Here is an 18,770-nt window from a genome sequence, read left to right on the forward strand (position 1 = left end):
ATGAGTTAAGAACCCTTCCTTCCAAGCTTCAATACAATTATGCAGATTATGTTGAGTCCTTCTATTATATTTTTCTACACCAAACTCCTGAGTTTTCGCATTCTTGGTTTATAAATTTTGATAATAAATTTAAAAATGATCAGCTTCCCTACTGGTTTCTTCACTGGTGGGATACTCATGGTCCTGTCTCTCAAATCATCCCCTCTGCAATCACTGAGCTTATTACTACATTCTCTGCTCGAATTAAGCTTCCTGAGCGTGATCTATTTTTCCCTACACCCTTGTTATTCTTTACCCGTTACAAGATCCCCTGGATTATGAAATGGAATTATCATGCAGATTGGGAGAAGAGATTCTTTTCCCGACATTTTTCTGTTAAATGGTGGGATCGTTTTGAAGTCCACCGTGTATCTGAATATTTCTACAGAGACTTCCCGACTGCCTCCTAAGCCTGAGCCCAAGCCTAAGCCTTCCTCTTCTCAGTCTTCCCAAATCTCTACTGAAGGAAAATCTAAAGTTGAGCTGCGAGATCTAGCTAAACAGTTACTTTTGCAAGTGAAGAAATGCAAGATGTTGATGAAGACAATGAATCTGAGTCCTCCTCCAGCTGTCAGCCTCGTCCTTTGAGCCCTAGTCCTGAGCGCCTGATGAGATGGTCTGACTATCCCCATGGTCAAGACCCTCAAGCCTATTCTCGCCTATGATCCGAATTGGTGATTAATCACCATGCGGTCAAGACCGAAAGTTGAATCATTGAGAGCATCTGAGTAAAAGTGAAAGCATCTGAGTAAAAGTAAAAGCATCTGAGTTAAAGCGAAAGCACCGAAAGTGAAAGCATCAGAGTGAAAGCAAAAGCATCTGAGTTAAAGCCATTTGTAATTATTGTACTAGAGTTAGTTTACTTGAGTTACTTTGAACTCCTTGAGTTATGTCTTTCTTTTTAAGGAGGTTTCGGCCTCATTTGTAAGCAGAATGTAAAATTTAGTTTTCTTAGTTTCAAAGTGTTCTTTCAGAAACATTGCTCTGAAGAACAGCTGAGTGTATGCATAACTAGGAAGCTATCTTTTGTAAGCATTCTCACTAAGCCTATATTCTATGTCAATAAAAGTTTTTTGAGTTTTTTAAATTTATACTATGTTCATAAATTCATTACATTTAATTCATACCATTATTTTTATACATTCAATATTTGTTTATTCATTAATTAAATTTGTGCATAAATTGCGATTATTCCTATACGACTGTTTCCTTACAATCTATCTTAACCCTTCTTGGTTCTAGATCCCTTATATATATATATATATATATATATATATATATATATAAAGGGATGCGCCAGGGCCTAGGTGCCACGTGTCAAATACTATTTTTGATCAAAAAAGTAGGAAAATGAGTTTAGCCGCTCGGCTATACTGTTTCTTAAAAAAATTCAGAAAGAATCTAGGCTATACTATTTATGCATGTTAGAAAGGCTAACGTATTACTAATTACATATATTAAATTAAAGAAGTGGGCCAAAAAACAAAAGTTAAGAGACTAATTTTATATTTGGTAATATATTTTTTTAAGATTAAATTTTCATTTTGAAAAGTGTAGCCTCACGGGCAGTTCTTTTTGTTGAAGTTATCCCATGGGTGCCTCACACAGAATCTTGTCTCAATATTGGGCACAATGTCTTCAAATGCACCAGGCAATTCTTTTTGCTTTTCAGATATAATGACCCATCTTTGGGAATTAACAATGTCCACATCCTTGGCTAACAGGTCAATGAACCATGTCCATGACTCCCTTGTTTCCATATCAACCACAACATATGCTGGTACCTAAGTCTCGTTATTGGGATCAATCTCTACTGCTGTAGGCAACTGTCCACCATAAATCCCTTTTAATAGGCAGACATCTAACCTAATAAAAGGCCTACAGTTCATCTTAAACCCTCTCTTTGTCTTCCAGCTCATGGCAATAATCCCAGAGCATGGCATATTGTTCAGCAACTGATCCTTCAATGATTCGAAGTGCCTCTGCCTTTGCCCTGTAAGCTTTCATCCTAGATATACCTACTTTAAACTCAGAAGAGGCTGAGTTCACTATAGACTGTAGAGGCATCGTGGGATTTGACCGAATCCTTGGCAGGAACTTATCTCTCAAGCATTTACTTGAGGCTTGTGTGTTTTCAAATACTCTGACGCAATTGTGATTGAGATTATAGTATTTCACCACCAAGCTTTGATCTGTAGGGTTTTCCCAAGCCACATAAATCTGCCATGGACAACTCATTGCTTTACAAACTGCCTTCAGCTTATACTTTTGATTCTGGTGAAAGTGACCTCTTTCCCACTCAACAAGCAATATTCACGAACAGCTTCTCGAAAACCTTGCAGTCACTGAATATCATTCCAGTATCAAATACAGAGTTTTGTTTGTCTATTTCATGGTTATAGTGTTTGAATTTTTTCCCCCTTACAACTGTTTCATCATCTTCATCTGAATGAACATTTCTTAACTCGTCCTTCACTGCTTGATCCCCCTTTTCCAATCTGGTGTCTTGAAGATCTGTATGGTGAAAATCCATAGTCCGAGAAGGCTACTCCCTATTTTGACCAATTTGTGAAGGTTGGTCTTCATTTTGACCAGTCTGTGAAGGGTGGTCCCCACTTGACCAGCATGTAAAGGTTGGTCCCCACTTGGACCTTCACCCTCATTAACAACACCACCTTTATTAACAACACCACATTCACCCTCATTTATCTTTTCATCTTCAAGAGGTTGAAAAGTATCTTCAACTAGGGCATAGTCTGTAATCCACTGTTGCAAAAAATTGGTTTCCTCTGCTATCTCTTCAATGTTATTGTGAAGACCCGTATTTTTAATATATATATATATATTTTTTTTTGTTGTCTATTTAGTTATATATTTTTAAATTGATTATATATATAGTTGTTTTACCATTTTAATAATTATATGTATTTAAACAATTAACTAGCTCTAAAGTGGACGTTAGTTTGTGTTTTATCAAGTTACTTTTTCCTTATCAACAACCCATGACTTGGTGTAATATCCCACATCGACCAACGGAGAGGGGGTGATGTGCCTTATATGTACATGCCCGCCTCCATCTAGCACGAGGCCTTTTGATAGCTCACTGGCTTCGGAGTCATGAGAACTCTGAAGTTAAGCAATTCCACGATAGGTGACCTACTGAGAAGTTGCTTGTGAGTTCTTAGAAACAAAACTGTGAGGGCAGAGAGGGGGGCCCAAAGCAGATAATATCGTGCTACGGCAGAGCCGATCCCGAGATGTGATAATTTGGTATCAAAGCCACTCTACAGTGTGGTGCGATTGTGCCGACGAGGACGTCGGCCCTTAAGGAGGGTGGATTGTAACATCACACATCGACCAATGGAGAGAGGGTGATGTGCCTTATATGTACATGCCCGCCTTCATCTAGCACGAGGCCTTTTGGGAGCTCACTAGTTTCGGAGTCATGGGAACTTCGAAGTTAAGCGAGTTGGGGCTAGAGCAATCACAGGATGGGTGACCTACGGGAAAGTTGCTTGTGAGTTCCCAGAAACAAAACCGTGAGGGCAGAGAGGGGGCCCAAAGCGGACAATATCGTGCTATGGCAGAGCCGATCTCGGGATGTGACAATTTCAAAATTCCCAAATTCCTTCATGGTCCAAAAGTCAACTTTAAATCTAATAAAATATTCTAAGGGTAAAATGGTCTTTTATCATGTTTAATTAATAATTAAATATTTATTTAGGACCGAGTCGTTACAATCTACCCTCCTTATAAAAATTTCGTCCTCGAAATTCTATATCTGTCACTCGAAGGGGTATAGGAACTGGGCCCGCATCTACTACTCGGGTTTCCAAGTTCCTTCCTTCACAACCATGTTGGAAGTCAAAAGCTCTGGCTAAACTAGCAGAGGAAGAGAATCTCCTTCTTCAACTAAGAATATCTTTTAATAGCTGCTGTAATGATTACTCTTCCTCTGAAAGCTAAACGCTTCCACTCGTGATTTGATTTTTCTTCTGGCTCTCCCCCTAAAAGAAATCCACGTTCTTTGACTTGTTGATATTTTCCTTCTTTCTTTAGAATTGATAAGCGACATTGCCAACACGATTCTTTGAGAGGAATGTCAGAAATGATCATTTTTACTGAATTGTAATCATCATCTATCTCTCTACCATGGCCCATTTTTGATTCTAATGAAAGATTCCTTCTCGAACGGGCTCACATGAGATGAGACCCCAAAGCACTCTCTCTACGTCGTAGTAATGCAATCAAATGTTTCGAGAAACATGTATTTTTTATATGATATAATCCCCCTTGAGGAAATCCTTCAATCAAGGTCAAGTCAACTTATTATATTTGAATCCAGTCTCAATGACGTGTATAAAATCTTTCAGTCTCCACAGATATGATCACCAGATCTATTTGGATCTCATCCTTGGACTTGACCACAACATTCCCACCACACATGAGCCTCCTTCTATAAGAGAAGTACGCTATCTTAATCTTTTCCACACTTACGATTTCAATTATTATAACGCCGTCTTTCAGATCATGCATCCCATGATCCAACATCATGAAGTTACTCTTCCTAAAGAAAGGTTGAGCTCTCATTATCTTCGACTCAATGCTTAATGCACTCAATCGAAAACTAGCAACATGTTCAGGCAATGGAGGATCCCTAAAAGCAGGTTAAGCAACTCCATATTCTCCCGCCTATACGAATTCAGCAAGCAACTTTATCATAGGGACATCCAACTGTACAGTAGGTACAGGTGCTACCCAATACGAAACCTCCGGCTTTTGCTCACAATCTTCCGGAACTTTAAAACAACCTCTGTCTGTGGCAAAGCTCCGGCTCTACTTTTGCCTCAGCGGCCTATGTATCTTTCCTCTTCCTCTTCCTCTTCCTCTTCCTCAAATTGGTTCCATTTCCAGAAAGATGGGCAGAAGTAACCCAAGTCTTCGGTCAAACTCACAGTGATCGGAATTCTAAGAAATTTTGGAGCTAAAATTCACCGCATGAACTGGAGGAACCATAGTGAATAATCACTGAGTGATGTAGAGGGGAAATAATGACAACATTTTGCAACAAGAATCACCACAATCGGAGGTCGGACTAAGCTAGTACCACCCCGAGAAATATCCTCTATGGCGAGCTCGTGTAAGTGAGCAAGGAAGAAGAACCATCAAGTTCCACTCCTGTCAATCGCGGCATTAAAACCGATGCGAATGAAGTGATACTTCACCCAACACCGCTACTTCTCAATTTAATTTGTCACGACCATCCTTGGTTAAACTCACAACTCCTTCACTTCCATGTAACTTATCAAAAGAAAATTTCTTTAATACTTCTCTCCCGTATTTCCCTTTGTGAAATAATTTGACTTTTGAAAGTTCTTGACAATTTTTATCTCACCTCCGTAGATCTAGTACTTTCAGCTTTTCAGCTTTCCCTCCATAAGATATTAGGACACGACAATTTGGATAGACACGTTTCTAGAAACGTGACACCCTTAAGTGTAATTATCAATACACAAAATCCAACAATGTCAAAGAATCCTCATGTAGAGCCCAAGCATGGTTATTATGATCCTTCGGAGGTGATGCCCCTAAAATCAACACACAAGCAGCAAGAATCTTGCAGCAATCCATTCCAGTTCATTATGAACTTCTCTTGGAAATTAAATCCACTCTTACTGACTACTTGTCAATAAACAACCATGTTCCTTCATAAAATCTATAACCTTCAACACTCTTTCATACTAACCACCATGACGAAAGTTCAATAGTAAGCAAGCATAAAGATCTCCACTTACTACTATACTCCCACTCTCCATATTCCCTTTAATGTCCCCATGTCATTCCGAACATAAAGTTCATTGCGTTTTCCAAGCTTACCAATTTATGAGGCATCTCAATTACCGTTCACGACGTCCTCAGCGTCGAAAAGGTGCCATTCCGTGTCGGAACACATACTCACGACAAAACTTAAGGATGCACACAAGGTTCAAGGTCCACAGGAAATTTAACCTAAGCTCTATGTGACAATTTGGTAGCAGAGCTACTCTACCGTGTGGTGCAATTGTGTCGACGAGGATGTCGAGCCCTTAAGAGGGTGGATTGTAACATCCCACATCGACCAACAGAGAGGGGGTGATGTGCCTTATATGTACATGCCCGCCTCCATCTAGCACGAGACCTTTTTGGAGCTCACTGACTTCGGAGTCATGGGAACTCCGAAGTTAAGCGAGTTGGGGCTAGAACAATCCCAAGATGGGTGACCTACTGAGAAGTTGCTCGTGAGTTCCCAGAAACAAAACCGTGAGGGCAGAGAGGGGGGCCCAAAGCGGACAATATCGTGCTATGGCGGAGCCAATCTCGGGATGTGACAATTTCAAAATTTCAAAATTCCTTCTGGGTCAAAAAGTCAACTCTAAATCTAATAAAATATTCTAAGGGTGAAATGGTCTTTTATCATGTTTAATTAATAATTAAATATTTATTTAGGACCGGGTCGTTACACTTGGAGTTAGCACGTGGAGGTTTTACATGCATTCTTAGTAATAGAATTTTGGTAGAGCAACACGTAGGAACCCATTTTAACTTGAGGTGGCTAGTCCAAATTCATCCTATTGACACATGCACACACATGCAAATACTTAGTCTTTAAATACAGTAGATATTTGTATTTCCTGGGAGAATAAGTAGGTTCTATTCCTTGGAGAATAAGTACGCAGGATCTCTTTTAATTGTTTAATAGTTGCTTCAGTTATTAGACCAATAAGAAGCTAGTAGCACCCAACTTCTTCTAGTATAAATAGGCCTATCCGTTGCATCTTGTGAAAAACACACAAACCTTGTGTATTAATTGAGGTTACACATTGCATGAATCGCATGCAAAGTAAGAGTTCTTGGGAGAGGAGAGAGAGAGAAAGATAAAGCTAGTGGTGATATAGTTCTTGGAAGAGTAGGGGTCCCAGCTTGTGTATTTTCTTAACTTGGAATTAGCTTTGAAAACGAGGTAGGGGTTTCTTTGGGGCCTTGACAGGGATTGATCTAATTAAATTTCGTGAGCTCTATATTATGTGTGATATTGTATAATGTTCTTCATATAAGATATTTACGTATTGTGAACTATTTGAATAATGTTGACATAATTATATTATGTCATGGTAATTGGTTGGAGGTGTTTGATTGAGAAAATAATGATGGAAAAGAAGGTAATGGGAAGGATCTTTTGTGTAGTTGAGTCTAACTCTTGGCAGGTACTAGGTCTCAGGGATCCCACAGTACACATGGTTTTTATTGGGTGATTCGTGACTGGCGAAAAGGAGATAGACAAGATGACTAACAAAAGGGGGATGATTGAAATGGGTGTTAGTTCATATAAATGAGCATTCGGGACCAAGTGGTATAAGCATGGTACGGGACGTGCAGGTCTGCTTGACCAATTATATGAATTGACTTGAGTAGAATTGAAGAGCATTCTTTATTATTATTATTATTAATGTGATATTTGGTTGTGTGATTGCATGTAACTTAATTTAGTTATATCAATCTAATGTGATAAGGTCTCATGTCCCTACTGAGCTGTGGTTGCTCATCTCTTACCCTATTTAATTTTTTAAATGAATTAGTGGGGAAGGCGAGGACTAAATCGATTGAGGCTGACTTAGATGAGAGTAGTAGAGTTTTATTTATTTCTTGTAAAGTTGTAAAATTTTTGGAGGTTTTTTTTTTTTTTTTTTTAAATAAGAGAAGTTTATTTTAAACCCTGTTTCGGCTTCTTTTTATTTTATTTTACTTTCTCACACACTGGGCACAGGGTTTCCACAGACCGATTCCGGGGCATGACAATTATCCCCTCATACTCACTGTCAACAAAACTAGATGCATCTGATAAGGATGCATCACTATCTTCCCCTTCTGTTGCACTTGCCATTGCCACACTTTTACCCTTTGAAGACCTTGTAGCCCTTGCCCTTTTTGGTGCCTCAGGTTCAACCACTTCTTTACCCTTTGAAGACCTTGTAGCCCTTACCCTCTTTGGTGGCTCAAGTTCAGCCACTTCCTTATCCTTTGAAGACCTTGCAGCCTTTCCCTTCTTTGGTGCCTGAGCACTATTTTACCGCCTTAGCCACTGTTTTACCTTTTGCATTCCTTGGTGCCTCAGGTTCTGAAAAATCCCCAACATCCTCCACTGGTTCTTGCTCCACTATCTTCACCTTATGTGGCTCAGGATATTTAGTTGGCTGGTCAACATTGCTCTTTGTCTTATAAGGAACAAGAGGAATACAATCAGCACATCATATATCCTCAATCACCACTGACCTTTGTTTTTGTACCCCGGAACCCTCCACCCTTTGCAGCTCGATCTGTTTGTGTTTGTTTAAAAAGGTATAAGGGTCATCAGCCAACTATGTCAAAAATATATCTATCTCCTTTACTCCTGGCACACATTCACACATTTTCATAACATCTTCATCAGACATAAGCTTTTCTACACAAGAAGAGTTGGGAAGCTCATAGTGATATAACACTATACCATCATACCCTAACTCCTTAACCATCAGACCAATTTCAACCATAGACATTTGGTCCTTATCGCAAAAATCAATGAAATCCGGAGTCCCATTTACATATAGGTTGTCACATATAGAACCCTCATGGTTTATTTGAATAGTAAACTTATCATCTTCACCTACAAAGCCACATAACAGTCAAGCCTATCAATAAACAATTGTTCAATATTTAACTTGTGACTAAACAAGGACATAAACAAATGCAGAGTTTTTGGACCACTAAATACTGTCTGGAATCGAAAGCAGTTTGGTTTGAAGAAAAAAAAGTGCTTTTTTTTTTTGTGCTTTTCCAACAACACAACGACAAAAATGGACCATAGACCACAAATATCACTCTCAAGCACACTTCAAAGCAAATGAAAGGTTCAGACAAAATCAAATCGTAGGCATCTAACCCTTTATGAGGAAACCAAAAAGCAAGACGTATTAAAACTGCCTTCAACTTACAGTTACGAGGAGCACGACAACCACGAGGACGAATACCCCACGACATCTCGAATTACAGCAACCTAGCCTTCTTTGTGCTTTCGATCGATGTGAAATAGGGATTAGGTTTCAATTTGTGGAATCAGTTTCAATTTTGGGGGAATCGATTTGGGTGAGGGGTTGTGGACGACGAGTTTCGGAACTCAATTCGGGGTTTTTGTTTTTGTTTTGAATTACGAAGGCCACGTGTTGTTTCGAGCGCGAAACCGAGGACATGAGATGCGAAAATTCCCTTAACAGAGAATTACAGAAGGCTAGACGCTACGTATGCAGGATAATGATTTCCTGACGGTTATCGCTAACGGAGGGCAATTTCTAGGTTTTTCGTGACATTGAATATGTACTCGTAAATGTCCCAAAAATCAGGTATGAACTTGTAAATGACCCTATAAGTTGAGAGGTTTACTGTAGTTTACCCTAAAAATAATAATAATAATTTAATTGACGAACGGAGAAAGTGCATGCATAGCCACACATCATGATTTGATGTATGATAATTAAGTTTCTTAGAGTAATTTTTGATGTATCATCAAGTATGCGTAGCTATTGGTCAAAATCATATTACATATTAATTTACTAATTTATAAGTTAGTTTGAGTATGGACTACAATCTATAGCCACACAAAACGTGCACTCAAAGTCTCAAAGGCATTGCATGCAATCTTTTCTTCTTCTTTTTTTTTTTTTTGGTCAAGTATTTATAGACGTAATCTAGGACCTCCAATACGAAATCAAGAATACTTTTTGGTATTAAAAAAGAAGTAGGTCGTAGGTCAAAGGACTTGTGATCAATTTCTACTTTCTAGATCGTATAAGAAAATCAAAGCATGCAGCTTTGAAACCAGTCTTGCAAGGCAAGCCTACCCGGGACCCCCAAGGACTTCACCAGTTCTATTGCCCCCTGTTTACGTTTTATTGGGTAGGTCTTGGTATATATAATATAAACCCAAATATTTAGAATCTCATTCTTTAGTAAATACACAACATAAGCAAATAGATTGAAAACTACAATCAAGTTTACCTTGAGAGGAAATAAAGTAAAAACACCTATGATTCTTTATTGCCTCTTGATAAAAGTTCAAAGAGATATGACATTGCCTCTTGATAAAAGTTCAAAGAGATATGACATACTTTTTTGTGGTTGAGAGAAAAGAAAATAAAGGGTTGTTTTGTTAGGCCAAACAAAAGCCAAAGAATAGGGTTTAAGGTTAATTGGTAAAATTTGACAATAAAAAAAAAAGGTAAGTAGGCAAAGAGAATGCAAGTGGGGTGAAGATATATTATTAAATAATAATATGTAATTTTTTTTTTTATATTAGCATATTATATTAGAGTCAACCCAAAAAAGTTGGGGTAAGAGCAACTCTAGCAACAAACCCAAGCTGGCCAGACAGGGGCTTGAGCCTAAGCGATGCGTTCCAGGCCAAGATAGCGGGCAAGGCCGGTCCCACCAATAGGGCCAGCTCGTGGGGAAGTAGCCCAAGATCGGCCCGAGGCGGTGATGTCACACACGACAATTCTTTTTTTCTTTTTTTAATTTTACCATTGACATATGCGTTGCAAGCGTCAGCGTTAAAAAAATTTGAACTACCACGCGTCGATGTCAATGCTGACATCTACCAATGGTAACTTGACAGTGTCGCTTCTCATTCTTTGCTTTTTTTTCAAATCCAACGGTGGGCTTTTTGGGCAAAAAATGTGAATTATTTTTAAAAAATTACCAAATTTTTTTAAAGTTTTTCCCTATAAATACCTACCATTCTTCTTCACTTTCAACACCAAATCCTCATACAATTTCATAAATTCTATTGTTTTTCACTTTCTACACAAAATTTTCATCACTTCCAATTTTCATTTTTATTCACCATCTCATGGCATCTTCCATCGAAGCCGGAGGCATGTGGGTAACCATGGAAGATGTTCTCTTGTGTGAGAGTTGGGTCCATATTAGTCATTGTCTGATCACAGGCAATGAGATGAAATTTTCTCACATGTGGAGAAAAATCCATGCCAAATTTTGTGAAAGATCGGGTTCTAGTCATACGGAAATGGCATTGAGTAGTAGGTGGAAAATATTGAATAAAGAGTTGGGGAAATGGATAGATGCATTAGCAAAAGCGAGGGACAATATTCGAAGCTGTGAAAATCTTAGCGAGGAGGTAAATTATTTGTAATTTCCATTTTATTAAATGTAATGTCCAAAAATTTTATTATTTTTATTTTCTTGCATTTCCAATAATTTTTATTTTTATTTTTATGTTTCTTGCATTTCCAATACTTTTTTTTATTTTTAAATTTTATGTTTCTTGCATTTTCAATATTTTTGTAATGTTACTTGCATTTCCAGTATAGTAGTAATTCTTAATGACTTGTATTGGCTTTCTTTATTTAATAAACAAAGTATTCAATAAAATACCTTTTTATTCAACATATTCCATATATCAAACAAAACATAATTAAAAGGAAAAACCACAACCAAAGCATAATAAATAAAAAAACCAAACCAAACCATAACTAAAAATAAAACATAACCAAAGCATAAATAAATAAAAAACATCAACCCAAAGCCAAATTAAAACTTCACTTCATTCACTGTCATTGCCTTTCACCACCCATATATGCTCCATCAAGTCAACTTGACGTCGTTCATGAATATAAGATGATTGCATATCCGTATATCAATCAATCATACGGGTCATGAAACGACCGTCCCTAACCAACGGTTCATTCTCCAATGGTTCTCCACTTGGGCCCACGAGCCTTTCATAAATTCTTGTCAAGGTTGTGTTCATGGGATCCAGTTCACACACGTCTGCAGCAACGTAATCATACTCATCCTCCACAATCATATTATGGAGGATGATGCAAGTCATCATAATGCTCCTCAACACCTCTTCATCAAACATATGCACATTACCTCTAATAATTAACCACCAAGCTTGGAGGATGCTAAAACACCTTTCGACATCTTTCATGTATCCTTTGATAGGCAGCAAATAATTTTTGCTTATGGGATCCGGGATTCGAAATTGATTTCACAAATATGGTCCACCTCAGGTAGATGCCATCTGCTAGATAATACCCATTCTAGTAGACGGTATTGTTGATTTCATAGGTGATATTTAAGGCTTCACCTTTCAATACATCGTTGAAAACTGGGGATTGACCCAGCACATTCAAGTCATTTTGAGATCCTATAACTCCGAAGAAGGCATACCAAACCCATGTATCGAATCCAGCAATGGCTTCAAGGATGATACTTTTTTGCCCTTTCCTATTTCCATAATCTCCTTGCCAGGCAGTTGGGCAATTCTTCCATTACTAGTGCATGCTGTCGATGCTACCAATCATTCCTAGAAATCCTCAAGTTTCTGCTTTTTGTAGAAGTTGTTAGAGGTCCTTGGGCGTAGGTCTATGCAGGTAGTTCCTAGTGCACAGAGTGTCGACTGCATCACAAAATCTTACCAAGCTCTCCAAAGTAGTGGACTTCCCTATTTGGGTAATCTCATCCACTTAATCAACAGATGAACCATACACCAACATTCATATAACAGTTGTAAGCTTTTGCTCCGGAAGAAGTTGGAATAAAATAATCTTCCAAAAGATTTTTACCCCGAGAATACCTATGTCTGTCCACATTCGGGTCACGACCGACTTGTGAATCAAGGCGGCGGCCTTGGTTTTCTTCATCAAGCAAAGCCACTGTTATGGCAACTTGTTGATCTTGTTCTCTCTGCACCCTTTTGCCTTCAGCTCGTCTATGCTTTCTTTCATTAGTTTCTCGCTCTTGCCTCTCCAAGCATCTCCTCATGTCTGACATTGAGAATGGAGTATGAATTCTAAAATATGAGAAATGAAAATATAGAGAAGATCTAGTGTGATAGGTATCAATTGAGCTTTTGGTTTTATAGAAAAATTTAGGCAAATAGAGATGACATGTGGCGCGATTTTAGAGGGTGAAAATCTTATCTGAAATTTGAAATTGATCTAAAATTTGAAATTGATATGAAATTTGAATTTTGAAATTGATATGAAATTTGAATTTTGAAATTGATATGAAATTTGAATTTTGAAAACGAAAATCTTATCCGAAAATTTTATCCGATTATGAGATATGAATTTTATAATAAATATTGACACGTACAAACCCAAAAATCTTATCCGAAAATATTGTTTAGGTTAAAAAAATGAAAAATGAATAGTATTTGCCTTGTGCCATGGCAACGGGTGGAAACACACATTGTTTTTTGAAGACAGCCACTATTCACGTGAATAGTAAGTGCCCTACTTGCCTTTTGCCATGGCAAATGGGTGAAGTTGCTTTAATATTAAACAAAGGCAAGTTACAACGTTTGGCAAAAGAAAAAAAATTAAACAAAGGCAAGTTGGGTAGGCTAAAATTTTTGGAGAGTAGAAATAGCTTGTAAAATTTGGGCCCCCTTTAGTTTTCTATAGATTTTGCACTGGGCTATAGCCCACTTAAGCCTGTGAACAGTACTCTGGGAAATAGTACATGAGATAAAACTTTTTTCTAAATTTCTTTAAATAGATAAGAAATGAAGTTCTCAAATTTCAATTTAGATATACAGTAATGAATGATGACAGTCTCACTTTTAAAACAGGTTGATATATTCACAAAACAAAATATTAATAGAAATAAATATAATTTAAATTAAAAAAAAAAAAAAAAAAACTGGGTCTGTGTGTATTCTCACTCTTATTAGGATGAGGCTTTTGCTGCCAACCATCCATCCAAGATAAAACGACATCTCCAAACTGCGCCCTTCTTATTTTGATATTAGCCTTGGAGTTTGAGAGATAACCATACACATAGAGATAACGCAGGCAGAGAAATATGGCACTGAGAATGTGGGCTTCTTCTACAGCCAATGCACTCAGAATCTCTAGTGCCTCCAAAGCCCACCTCTCCCCTGCATTTTCTTTTTCCAGATGCTTTTCTTCTGGTAATAAACACTCCTCTCTTCAACTTAATACTCTATTTCAAGTTAATGGGTTCTTAGTTTCTTTTACATTTGTATGAACTGGTGACTGTGAAGAATTAAGAACAGAGTAAAAGAAAGGTTGGAATTGTATATTTCATTCATACTTGTATAGTGAGAATACCACTGTTTATATACACTTGAAAAGAATAATCTGGAATAGAATTGGTTACAAAGAATATGGAGATGATGACAGGTGTAGGATGGATATATGACTAGTAAGTTCCTTCTCTTCTAGAATATTGCTGAGCTGGAGATTGTATGCATTGGATTTGCTGTGTATTTGCACCTATGATTGTGTACTCTGTTTATCAGTGACACATTCAGCAGTTTGTAGGGTTACAGATTATAGAATGGCCCAGCTTTTCACCAATGCATGCATATTTTTCATTTTTAATGCTGTATTTTGGTCCCAATGTTCTTCGTTAGTGGTTTGGGTAACATTCAAGTTTTAAAAGTTATGCAAATGATTTGGATTTATTTTTTATTATTTATTTGTTATTGCTGCTAAGTTGAAAAGAATTGTAATTTTGGGAGTGAGTTGGATTTTGCAGTTCTGGAAGGGTTGAAGTATGCATCTTCACATGAGTGGGTGAAGCATGAAGGCTCAGTTGCAACAATTGGTATCACTGATCATGCTCAGGTTAATAATAAATAATATACACATCTCCATTTCCACTTTGTCTGTGAAAAAAAGAAAAGAAAAAAGAAGTTAATTTGGTCCAAAAAATTCCCTATTGGACCTGAAGTTTGAAATAGCCCAGAGAGTGAGTGATGTAGGTGAAGTTTTGTTTCAGGACCATCTTGGAGAAGTTGTGTTTGTTGAGCTGCCAGAAGCTGGTCGCTCAGTCTCTGCAGGTGTCGGCTTTGGAGCTGTCGAGAGTGTCAAAGCAACCAGTGATGTAAATTCCCCAATTTCTGGTGATGTTGTTGAGGTTAACTCAAAGCTTACTGAATCACCTGGTTTGGTAATTAATCTTCCTTTCCACCTTTACACTTTTTACCAAAACAAAGCTTCCCTTCTTTCAAATGCATGTTATAATTGACTGGTTGCGTACTATCATATAGTTTGACATGTTATATTGTTACACCGTTAATTTGAACCTATGTCATTATTTGAACTGTACACAAGTATACAGTTTTTATTTATTTAACAAATTTAACTTTCTTTGGGTGTGTTCTATGTTGAAGATCAATTCAAGCCCATATGAAGATGGATGGATGATCAAGATTAAGCCCAGCAATCCATCAGAATTAGAATCCTTGTTGGGTGCTAAAGAATACACGAAGTTTTGCGAGGAAGAAGATGCTGCCCACTAGAATTTGAACATGCTGGTCCCAATGATCTTGAACTAACTGGTTTTCAGCTGTTTAAGGTTTGATGTTTGATAAGAAGTTGTCATATATTATGAAAGTACTCTAGGTTCAATTTGCTTTGCTTAATTATGTCCCTTTCTGTTGTACTATGTATCATCTCTCCACCTTTTGTCTGTACTTTCATGTGAATTAAGGTTCATACGAATGTTTTTGGACAAAAAAAAGAAAAAGAAAAAAAAAAGAATTAAGGTTCATTTCACATCGATGGCTATTAGTCGTCTCCTTTCTCACACTATATGGCAAATAACTATTTGATTTAGTGACACTGAATATCCATTGTTTTGAAGTAGGTCTCGAGTTCAAATCTAATGAAAGACAAATAAGCGCAAAGTCTAAACTTGTCCTTCACTATTCCAAAGGGGAAAAAAAGGAGAAAAATATCCATTATTTTTCAGGTTATACTGATGACGATGGAAGCTTCTTAATTTTTGCAAGGCAATTGTCTTTAGGACTTGTATGAGGTAAGTATCTCACTCCACATGCCGGATTGAGTCGTTCAAGCCTGCACTCGAAAACTTCAAAGGTCAAAGACTATCTATTATATTTACAGATTAACAAGCATTTCGTTTTTTGCCATCCAAATGTAAGGTCATTTTTATATACAGCACTGTCACTGTGACAAATGAACATAGATAAACTAGTATGATGAACATAGATAAATTAGTTACAAATTCAGGGACCAGTGCTATTAAAACCCCTACTGTTAACATTTTCTTAAACCAAATTTACAATACAATAAAACTCTTTGATTTGAAATCTCACCTTTCACACAAGTCATTCCATTTGGACCTACGAATTTAAAATGAGGATTCAAATCCTACATCTTATAAGTCCAAATGGAACCTTACAGATTATATTCATGACTTTGAAATTAGTTGTTTCGAAGAAAAATGGAAAGAAAGAACAAATGGAAAGCAAGGAAACTCACTCATAATAAAGGAGAAAATAGTGAAGAAATATAGAAATTTCAAGCTTGGTCAAATCACTTCCAGGGCATAGCCTACTTCCTATTCCAAAGGGAATGAAAGTCCCTGCCTTGCCTTTATTTTCCTACAAAAACAAAATAAACTGTAAAAAATCCCACATCTTGTATCACATACATTTGCTATTAAAAATTACATTAAATTATGTGCATTTTCTTGCTTACATTCCATCTTGAGGGATTAAACTCCTTTGGATCCGGATAATATTCTGGGTTCAAATGAACACCTCTGTACCACGTCATTACTTTCCAGCCCTTTGGTATTGTGTAACCTTGGAGGCACAGCATGTTGTAGTAAGTTTTCTTCTGTACAAGAAACTGATGAAACAAGAAAAGGAGGAAGTAGAGAAATTTACCAGAGACGTTCGCATCAGTTGCAGCCTCCCGATAGCCATACAATGAGACGTTAACCATGCGCAGTGTTTCGTCGATTACCTATTGTCAAAATATGTTACTCCAATTTCTATTAGCTGCATGGATAGTTGAAGTTCAAATCTGAGGGCAAGATTTGGGTATCAAAGGAAAATAAACCACCCTCCCTTTGTGCAGCATTTGAACTTATGATGATAAATCAATATTTTATAGGATTCAATAGTACTTCTTGTACTTATGATGATAAATCAATATTTTGCAATCCCCCAAAGAAAAGAGTATGCATTTTCTATAACATAAAATATCCTCAGGGTGTTAAAATTAGACGCAGAAAACATACCTTAGATAGATATTCCATCTGTTTAGTTCCTTTAAAGTTCAATCCCTCTCCTGGTGATGATTCCCTTTTAAGAATCTCCACTTGCTCTGCCTGAAACATTATAACATCTAGAAATTGGCTTCCAAAAATGTTAAACGAAACCGGGAAAATTTAACCAAAAAAATGGAAGACAATTTTTAGTTCTGCAGCATGCGGACTAGTAAGTATGTTCAAATGCATCAAACCAGTATTGATAGCACCCACCTTGGCTTTTTGGTAGTATTCTGGATGTTCGTTTAAGAAGAGAGTAGACCACAAAGTGGCATGGGCTGTAGATTCATATCCAGCATTCAAGTACATGAGAATTATGTCTATTATCTCCTCATCATCTAATGTTTTACCATTCTCATCTTCAACTTCCATTAACAAATCCATCAAATCTGTTCTTTCCCGTGATAGATTATTCGCTCTTCTTGCCCTTCTTCCATCTACAACATCTTGAATAATCATAGCCATCTTTTTCCTAGCCTGATACATGCAAGAATGTCATTATCAAGTCCAGTTTGAAAGGAAAAAAAGAAATGAACTCAAATGAAGAAATCTAAATAGTATAATCTGACCTTGAGCGCTTTATGAAAAGCAAAGCCGGGAAGGTTTATGGCCATGGCTCTTAGTCCATGATTGAGAATAGCATATTCTTTCTCCATGGTCTCCATCATTGGACCAGTCTCACAGCTCAGGAAAATAAACATGATTATTTTAAAAGTTATCTTCCTAATCTCAGTCAAGAACTCAATAGGCCTCTCTGCTTTGGCCAATTCATCCAATGAACTTACTATGGCATCCTTAATGTACTCATGGTACATAGCCAATGCCTTGTGACCGCTGATAGGGGCTGCGGTCAGCCTGCGAAGGCGTTTGTGTTCCCCTTCAGAAAGGCTCATAAATGATTTCCTTCCCATTAAATCGGAAGTTGATTTTGGCCAACCAGTCTTAAATTGTAAACTATCTATCAAGACCTGCCTACATGTTTCAGGTGCTGTAACAATTATGGTTGGCTTTCCAAACAAATAGGCCTTGTAAATTCCTGTGCTGCCATACCTGGTACCAACAGAAAAGTTTAGCATATATTTCTCATCAGATAGTTTCAACTTTGAGTTACAATGAGAGAGAGAGAGAGAGAGAGACCTTTTGACATAGTTGGAGATGAAAGAATCAGGATCATCAGATTTTAAAGCCTTGAGGAAAGACAAGGTGTTGCCAAGGAAAGGCCAGCCCATGTCACCTGGAGGCAGAGTCTTCTGCCTTTCTCCCAATCTGCTCACAAAATACCACTCATTTGCTCTCCTTAGGATCAAAAGCAAAGCACCAAACCCACCAATTGAAGCTGTGAAAACCAAACTCCAGAAACCCAATTCCATTTTCCACATTACTTGGATTTACAGGCTTTTAGACAAGTGACTGATGGAGCTAACACCAACCTTTTATCTTAGTAGACATTTTGGTCTCAATTTTGGGTTTTGCATGTAGAATTTGACCTTATGCTTTCTGAAATACCAAAGCATCTCTCAACAGCATCTTCGAATGACAACAAAGAAATTATGAATAAACCTAAAAGGATCATGCACACACAG

General features: G+C 37.4%; 2 protein-coding genes across 2 annotated transcripts; one reads left to right on the forward strand and one right to left on the reverse strand.

The window, feature by feature from the left end:
• The first annotated feature begins 13,841 nt into the window (after positions 1–13,841).
• Positions 13,842–15,662, forward strand: LOC103336932 (glycine cleavage system H protein, mitochondrial). Its single transcript, XM_008240072.2, has 4 exons — positions 13,842–14,050; positions 14,641–14,729; positions 14,884–15,054; positions 15,278–15,662. Exons 1-4 carry the CDS (start codon positions 13,942–13,944, stop codon positions 15,404–15,406), a joined length of 498 nt encoding a protein of 165 aa, XP_008238294.1. The 5' UTR covers positions 13,842–13,941; the 3' UTR covers positions 15,407–15,662.
• A 38-nt stretch (positions 15,663–15,700) lies between these two features.
• Positions 15,701–18,741, reverse strand: LOC103336931 (ent-kaurenoic acid oxidase 2-like). Its single transcript, XM_008240071.2, has 8 exons — positions 18,325–18,741; positions 17,757–18,237; positions 17,401–17,664; positions 17,158–17,247; positions 16,802–16,880; positions 16,611–16,717; positions 16,392–16,513; positions 15,701–15,965 (listed from the first exon to the last, which is right to left on the reverse strand). The coding sequence occupies exons 1-8, from the start codon at positions 18,564–18,566 to the stop codon at positions 15,860–15,862; spliced, it is 1,491 nt and encodes a 496-aa protein (XP_008238293.2). The 5' UTR covers positions 18,567–18,741; the 3' UTR covers positions 15,701–15,859.
• Positions 18,742–18,770: the final 29 nt, after the last annotated feature.

The sequence above is a fragment of the Prunus mume genome, linkage group LG7 (genome assembly GCF_029339155.1).
Source record: "Prunus mume cultivar Tortuosa linkage group LG7, ASM2933915v1, whole genome shotgun sequence".
In the NCBI taxonomy this organism is placed as follows: domain Eukaryota; kingdom Viridiplantae; phylum Streptophyta; class Magnoliopsida; order Rosales; family Rosaceae; genus Prunus; species Prunus mume.